The sequence below is a fragment of the Bison bison genome, unplaced genomic scaffold (assembly GCF_000754665.1).
Source record: "Bison bison bison isolate TAMUID 2011002044 unplaced genomic scaffold, Bison_UMD1.0 scf7180017864203, whole genome shotgun sequence".
In the NCBI taxonomy this organism is placed as follows: Eukaryota; Metazoa; Chordata; class Mammalia; order Artiodactyla; family Bovidae; genus Bison; species Bison bison.
In genome coordinates this window covers 5,196,431-5,205,223 of record NW_011494775.1, presented here as the reverse complement: position 1 = coordinate 5,205,223, position 8,793 = coordinate 5,196,431, and the positions used below count along the sequence as shown (strand labels likewise).

Sequence of the window (8,793 nt, the reverse complement as noted above, 5' to 3'; positions counted from 1 at the left end):
GAGATAGGAAAGATTAGGAGTAGGAGTTCAGGGAGAGATCAAACATGGTCAAGAGTGGTCAAAGAAGATTTTAAAGAAAAGGTAAGAACGAGAGCAAGGCCTTGGAGGAGTGGCTGATTCAGACTTGGAAAAAAAGGTAGGGAGGGAACAGGAGGACCCTAACAAGTGAGGGCACAGTGGGACCATGCATCAAGTGTGATCAAGGTCAGCCAACTAACCAGTTAACAATGTTGGACAATACATGTCTTGCCCCCTCTAAACATTCACAGAGGTTGTCCTATGTCCTGGGCCCATTCACATCCTCATCATCTCATTTAAAAATTAGCAGAAGCAGACTCAACAAGCACTCAAAAAAACTCAGACTACAGCAAAGAGAACTGGAGGGCTAAGGCAGATGTTTCTGCCTTCCAGAGCCCACAGAGGCATCACTTCCTTTCCCTGAAATTCCCAAAGCTGGATGACAATGGCGTCTCTGGGGCTCTATCCTAAAAAGGCAAGCAGGGAGTACAACAATACCCTCAAGCAAAAGAGCCTCACTTCCTCAGGATGAGCAGCATCTGCTTTTTCTTGTTGGTATACAGAGTACTAGGGTGTTAACAGCTAAAATAAAGAAGCCTTGGGTTGATATCAACTTACCTTCAATTTACCTCCCACTAAAACCCACCTTAATTGGCTTGACTGTTTTAACTAAAAATGAGCAATTTAAAACAGTGGGCCAATGAGCTCCAACAGTAAGAAGACTAAACACACCTTGCTGTGTGTTTGCCTATTTGCTTTTCTAGTAAATATTCAACAATATATTTATAGGATTTAAGTGATCGTTTTCCCTCTGTATGAGTACAAGTGTAGTGATTAAATGGTTCCCATTGGGAAACGCCAGGCTTGCTGGCAAGTCAGCCTTCAGACTCTTTCAAAAGAGCATTACGTTGCATCCTTCATGGAGCTAGATGGGAGAGATAGTGTTTCTATTTAATCATCTGCTCACCACAAAGGGAAGCCACACTAACTTCAGCAGGAAAAGTGTGTGCATTAAATTACTTCTGAGGCTCCCTGAAGAGTAAGGCTTGTAGGTTTGGGACTGCATTACAATTAAGTAATAATGAAAGAGAAATCATGTCTTTTGATCAAATAATGCATTAATCCTACCATACACCAGGTATCGCTGTTCACTCTCCAGGTAATGCTGACTTTTGGGGGTGACTGTGTTGGGAAGATCTCCTGCAGAAGGGAAAGGCTATCTATCCACTCCAGTATTCTAAGTTGGAGAATTCCATGGACTGTATAGTCCATGGGGTCGCAAAGAGTCGGACATAACTGAGCAACTTTCACTTTCACTTTCTTCCTTATTCCACAGGACGCAGGCACAGAGTGAAGGAAAAGGGGGTGCATCTTGGAAAACAATGGTTATAAAGATGCCCTGGAAAGCTCTCAGGTGAGAATTAGTATTCACCGAATCATCAAGGAAATCCTAGGTAGGTCTAGTCATTTCTTAAGGTTCAGCATGTACAAAACATTTTTGGCAGGAAGTCTACATCCCTCACAAGCCCCCAGTTCATGCAGCCCACTACTTGAGCGGGTGCTGTTTAGGACTCCTCTTCACCACTTCAGACCAGAGTTCACTAAGCAATTAGCAGGATGGCGAGACTCTCCCAGGAGGCATTTGAGAACAAGTTTTTCAAGCACTTTAGAAGCATTTATATATACCTAACATGCCATTAATCATTCTTATCTGTTCATTAAGGCCGGCTCCCTCAGGACTTCCACCCGCCAGTTCTTACTCCGCCTGGTTCTTTTATCTACATAGCTGAAAAGGAGTCTATTTCCTTTAAAACATATTTTATAATTAAAAGACTTCATTAATTTACAGGGGTGTGTTCCACCGATGAGTTGGCACTTTCAGAGTACTATTAAACATACACAGAGGCCATTCTCAGGAGGGTCTGCGGAGAAGACAAAACATGCAACCACAGCTTGATTTAGGGATACATCTTCAACACTGGAGAGATTTTAGACCATTGTTATAGCATCATATAAACCTCCAGTCCCTATCAACACACATGGCTTCCTTCTGTCCCCTACTGCAAAGGGAGCAGGGTTTTCACTTCCACTGCAATCTACTTGATATAAACTACAGGCATAAAGGAAATCAGATACTGTAACAATCAAAAGCAATGAGTTTTAAATGTCATGTCAGCTGTGACGTGACTATACCTCTGCCGGGGACTCTCCCACACCCACGTTCCATCCTCCGCTGGCTCCCGGGTTCATCCATCCTAGTGCAGCAGGCAGGGAGGCTCCAAGCAGTGTGAGATGCAGCCAAAAGCCTCCTGGTCTCATTTTGTTGAGTCTGTTGAGAAAATGACAAATGCCCAGTACTGAGCGCTGCAAAATGTAAACAAGCCAAGGGGTAGTTAGTGAGTGAGTACTTGCTCTCCAGAATCAGATAAACGTGAGTTTATATGCTGGCACCAGGTCTTCTGGTTTACCGTGGAGAAGTTACACTACTTTGGAGCCTTAGTTTACTCATCTCTAAAGTGGGGTCAATAATATGTACCCAATAGGGCTGCTGTGAGGGCTGAAGGAGGCAGGGTTGGGCACACAGTAAAAACTCTAAATGCTGACTGGTATGCAGAAACCCACTTGAAATACACCTGTCACTACATCTGTAAGAACAAGTGAGGGTGGAAAGGCTGAGACACCACTGATAGGTTACCATGTGTCCATGCTTCAGTTTCTGCAGACAGCATTTGCAGTTGGGCACACAGTAAGCACTGGTGAGAAATCATGTTAAATCTGTAGTATTCCTGTTTGTAGCTGAGGACTCAGTTAACAAGACAGTGAACTTCAAAACATTAAGGGGTCTACTATTTTCATTTCTGTTCTAAGACCAAACCTTCTTGTAGTAGAATTCAAGCATCTACCAGATAACAGGATTTCAGTAACATTTAAGATGTTTTATGAGACTCTCTTTAGTATTGTCTAAAATACTAGAGGACAAGAAATGGGCAATTGAAAGTAGTAAAAGAATTACATGGATGAAAAAAACACAAAGGATCAGCTATAATAAAAATTCAACGTCCTAATATATGCTGGGCATTGTGTTAAGAAGACAAAGACACAGATTGGTGCATTTGTCCAATTAGCTGTCCTTTTTAAGGTTTCCACTGTGAACATATTCCAGCCTTAATTTCAGTATCTCTGAGAAACATAGCCAGATAGAGCTCATCATGCAGTATTTACAACTCTTACCCAAGGAAACTTTAAGGGTTATTGATTTCTGTGAGCACCACACAATTTAGTGCTTAATTGCATGTGGTCCACACTGCCTTGTGCTCATGGCCGCAGAGATGAAAACACAGAGTGCCTTGGAGGCCCAGCACCCACTGTGAGGTGGCTCAGGGCTGGTCCAGAGCAGGTGTCCGAGTCAGAGATGATGAGCTGCTGGAGAGACCTTACAGCCTGTTTGAAGGATCCACCCATGCTCACCCCCAAAGCCAACAGCTTAGAAGGATCCCTGTGCTACACAAGGAGAGGGATCAAATGATCACTAGAGCTGCTGCCAGGCTGCGAAACAAGTACACTGCCTGCCACCTTCCAGGCTTCCTTTGGCTGCCTTCCACACCCCAATAAAGCTGCCGTTCCAGACTTGGTTTATGTTCCCAACTTGAGACAGAAATGCCCACAGCAATGAGGAGCTAGACTGAAACTTGTGGGCATGTAACACTGGCCTATGAGAGGCGAGGTTATAAGTTATGGCTATCTTTTAAGGGAAGGTATCTTTTTTTTTTTTTTTTTAAGGAGTCCACAGGCTCCTACTCCTACCTATGTTTCTTCAGCCATTCATCTTGGACATCTGTAGGGAAAGCTGGAGCTACCAGGGAAAGAGTCTGGGTGGCCAGTAAATACGATGTGACAGTCATGGTCTCAGCGCCATCTGCACCAGCTCCCACCTCTGAAGAAGGCAGAGCAAAGTGGAACCGGTACAGCAGCTACCTGGGAGAAGGCTGCAGTGTTAGCAGCAGCCACCCAGCGCTATGTTCCCCATCTGGGGCTCGAGCTAGGATGTGTGTTCTTACAGGGAGGGGGAGGAGGGAAAAAATCACATTCAGGACTAAAAGAGAATAAAAATGACTTTCCCTAATTGCAACCAATTTTTCTAAAAATAAATAGGTTAACACCCTACTCTCCATAAATTATTCTCCTCTGAACACAGAGCCATGTTCCAGAGACTGCAGAAAGCAGCTACTCGGGTTTTGGAATTTTGTTTTCTTCAAACAAGCAACAGTAATTCAAGCTGGAATGAGAAAGACACTGCTTCCCACTCTACTTTTATTCATCCTTCCCTATTTATCCACCATCACACACACAGTGCTCATGGAGTAAGCATACATATCAAAGGTCCTGTCTCCCTTTTCATGCCTTCAAGCCTAAATAAACTAAAAAACAGCAAGATAGTCAAAACTTACTCTAGATAACTTACAGATGTCAATTCCTGGAGTTATAAAATATTCAAGCCACAATATCGAGTATTTAGTTTTCAATTTGTCTAGTAATCCAAGACCAATTATTTTGGACGTTTTATTATTAATGAATAGCATCAGAATAAATTCTGTTCATTTCAATTGTTTTGGAAAGCGCCAAATCACTTGATTTAAGAGGGTGTACTCAGACCTCTGACATTACCCAGCTGCCCCGAGCTGTCTCAGCAACCTGAGCTGCAGCACTGCTGCACTTGGGATCGTCTCTGGTTTTGTCTAGATCGTGTTGAGGTTCCCATAGGATTTTACTGGATGACAGGGAGACATGGGCCAGGCCAACTCCTGAAATATTCCTAGGTAGTACTCTTGCCTGGAAAATCCCATGGATGGAAGAGCCTGGTGAGCTACAGTCCATGGGGTCGCTCAGAGTCAGACACGACTGAGCGACTTCACTTTCATTTTGCATTGGAGAAGGAAATGGCAACCCACTCCAGTGTTCTTGCCTGGAGAATCCCAGGGAGCGGGGAGCCTGGTGGGCTGCCGTCTATTGGGTCGCACAGAGTCATAAACGACTGAAGCGACTTAGCAGCAGCCTCTCTGTAAAGTTTATTTCAGCTTGGCCACCACCAGATCAAACTTCATTTGCACGGCAGATGCGTCTGAGATGTCATTTTATACTCAGGGTGATTGACAATTCATTCCATCTACAGCAGCAACAGCCTTAAAATTTACAACTCAAGTTTCATGACAGTTCAGTTCATAAAAAAAAAGAATTAATACTGGGTCTAAATCAATTTTGATGATCTGTCTAATAACCAAATAGAGATTATCTATTTGGTTAACACTTATATAGCAATTACTATGTGTCAGGCACTGTTCTAAATGCTTTATAGGTACTAACTCATAACCCTCACTGCTATTCCATGAAGAGGGCAAGGATTAGCTCCTAGTTAGATAACAGAGGAGATGGGTCACAGAGAGGGTTAAGCACCCTGCCAAGGCCATGCGGCAAATAAATGACAGAGCTGGGACTCCAAACCAGCCAGGTGGACGCGGATCTATATTCAGACCTTGTCCACTGAGGTCTCTTGATACTTAGCAATATTTCATTTGGATGAATGGGAGTTTTTAGTATGATGGGGAAACATCTACGTAGAACAAGATTGGAGGCCCTGAGCCCCAAGTCTCTCCTGTGAAAGATGCCGAGACCCTGTTCCTCCAGCTTCCATGGCTCCAGCAAGGCCAGAGGAACAGAGTGAGGGGGAAGTCAAGCTTCCCCCTGCCCCACATTCCACCTGTGATGAGGCCACACAGCACTCTCTCCTCAGCCCTCATCACTGCTGTCTTTATTGGCCTAGAATGAATGTGGCTGAAATAAAAAAAAAAAAACCATGAGGAGATGCAAAGGATGCCAGGCAGCAAGGGTGCCCTTCAGCTCACTGACAATGCCAGTCAGCCTGGTAGATGGTCACTTTGAGGAAAGAGGATCTGTTGAAAGATTAACTACTCCTCAAATTCAAATAGCGCTACTGGCCCTCAGACAGAAGAACATACAACAAGAATCTCCCCATCATACAAGTAGGAAGGTATCACCAATAAGATCACAAACCCTCTTTTTCAACCTAGAGCTTCTTTTGAAATCACTTTAGGTTTATAAGCTTCATCCAATCCATGCTAGAGTCCCAAGATTGGTTATAAATCTACCTGAGATTGTTCTCATAAAAGATCTGGGACTATTTCTCCTTTCAAACAACTTATAAAACACAATCACTTGATATTTAAGACATCTCGTTTCCAAGGAAAGTACTTCACTGCTTCTTCTGGGGTTTCCCACCTGAGCCTCATGTTTCCACATGCTCATGAGAATCAGGCACCAAAGGCCTGGAAGGTGGAAAGGTTCACCCAATATATAAAGCCAACTCAGTGGCCAGACCTAGACTAACACTGGAGCATCCTGACCCCCCAGGCAACTGCTTTGTTTCTTATATCATCTTAAATTTACGTATGGAATATGTATGCATTAGACAGACTGATTTTGCTTTTTTTTAAGTTATGGATGAGCCCTATTTCATCTTGCTATTTCACCTTGCTGTGAAAACCACAGATTTCCTGGTGTTATAAGCTGATAGCTGTACTATTATTTATTTGTATTTAAAACTATAGAGGTAACATTCCAAATACTGACTTGATTTCTGAAGAAAGTGGAAAAACCATGACCAAAGAAGGCAAATGGTCAGGGAGAAATAGATATGAATACGTAAACTCCAAATCTGCACCACCAGAGAACATACAGTGGCATGCAACCTGTCTTTACTGAACAGGGTCAGAGGCCAGAGAGAAGCACCAACATAAACAAACTTCTCTTTCCTCCTCCAGGATCCAGCCCTGTTTGGGAAGAATTGGGGAAGAACTCTGACCCTCAGAGCTCTGGGGGAGACTATTCCCTGGTTTGTTCTCTCTCGTCTTTTCTCTCAGAATATGGTGACATAACAGTCCAGACATTATGGAGTAGTCACGCAGAAACGGCTCCTCTTTGTCACAGACAGGACCAGAAATTACAAAGATGATTTGGCAGAACTGAGCAACACCATCCAGCCTTGAAGAGGACGGTAAGGTTTGTGACTTCAAGCCTCCTGAATTTCTATCCTAATTGAAAAGTGTATGCTCTAGCCAACTGCTTTTAGGTGTACTGCCTTTTACACATGTGATGTTGGCAATCAGCAACACACACCAAAATCCTACAGTTCTCTCTGCATGCTTGCCCCATGCTCAAAGAAAAACAACACATCAAAAGCCCAAACTAAAACCAGGAAGCTATCTGCTAATTTCTTTTGCAAGGCTTAAGACTGCAGTTTTGATTGGTGAGTCTTTTAGGAAAAAAGAGAGGGGTTCAAACTTCCTAGTTTCTAGAATACCAATCCAAGGAAATTAGGCATGGAAACATATGAAGGCAACAATGAAGCAAGCCATAATGAAGTTATATTGCATTCCCCAGTAATTATCTACTCTGTCTCTTTGGTTAATTGTTCCTACATTTGTTAAATTTGATATCTAAATTAGCCTATGTGTAAACCTATGACACTCCTATTTACTATGAAGCTAACATATAGAAGCCTCAACATTCAGATTATACTTCTGGAGTACCATGTTCTCTCCACTGTAGTTGTGTTTTACTTGAAGTTGCGTGCCTTGTGTTATGCACCAAGATAGAAAATGTAAACAAAGATGTGCTCTTGAAATAACTGCCTAATTTGATTAACTAGTAAGCACACAGCATCACAAGAAGGTTGAGTTTGCAAAAAAAATACCAAAAAAGGCAAAGTAGCAATTAAGGAGATTTTTAGGAAATCTTGACTAGTCAGTGCCAATTTCTGAAATATAATGTTGTCAAACAAAAGATCACATCATGAAGATCACTAAAGGGGTGGGGAGCAGGGTGTGAGGGTGGGGGGAAGCCTGCAGCCCTTAGGAGGAGAAGAATCTTGAATGACTGGCAGATCAAGGTAGAAAAATTCAATCTATCCCTCCCTTAGCTACCTCCAGGACACAGCCAAAGGGATGAAGGTTCTCCCGGTACCCAGAACAAGCTGCCCCTCTCTTGGGGGGTGAGGGGTGGGGGGGAACCTTCCTGGAATTAACAATAATAGAAGGTGGGCAAAAAAATTGAAGAGAGGAAAACCCACTGTCACTTTTATTAAGCAATTCATATTCATTACATCAAAAACTATTTTCTTGCACTGACCTTTGCTCTGTCTGAAGTCTTTGGAGAGAGGGCTGTCTTTTTTTATATGGGATGGGAAGAAAGTGAACATTCATCTGAGTGTGTTTAAACAGAAATAATCTAGTAATGCTGCAGTGTCTTCTCACAAAACTAAGATGGGAAGCAGACATGGCCCTGTAGGGCATCAGCTCAGGTCTTCCATGAGAGCTACTGCCTAAGGACTGTTGGGCCTCTGGGGTCAGAGATGCCACATCCCTCACTCCCCTGACGTGTCCTTCCCAGGTGAGCAGATCCACCTGACCATTGCCCAGACCCACGGCCTGTCTGGATCATTCCAGGATTAAGTCATCTCTCGCTTTCCCCTAACCCTGATGGTAGGAAAATAATTCGAGACTTTCCAGAAAAGTCCGAATTTCTACCTGACCCCTTTTCTCTCCTCATGTATCGTGAAATGGGCACATTTTAGGGTGCACATTTTTAGTGCCACGTCCTACTAAAATTCTGTTTGGCCCAGAGAATGTGGACGGACGTCTGTGTCTCAGGGGCCCATGTAGTACAATTTCTGGTGCACAGGTTTGCTACAAATTCACGAAG

The 8,793-nt window shown here is 43.3% G+C and overlaps 1 protein-coding gene across 1 annotated transcript in view; it reads right to left on the bottom strand.

The window, feature by feature from the left end:
• The window catches only part of FSTL4 (follistatin-like 4), a 435,284-nt gene that overhangs the window by 425,015 nt on the left and 1,476 nt on the right, over positions 1-8,793 (bottom strand). The window contains exon 2 of the mRNA XM_010844523.1: positions 2,212-2,347. Coding sequence (XP_010842825.1) covers positions 2,212-2,337 — 126 coding nt within the window. The 5' untranslated portion in view covers positions 2,338-2,347. The remainder of the gene's footprint in view (positions 1-2,211; positions 2,348-8,793) is intronic.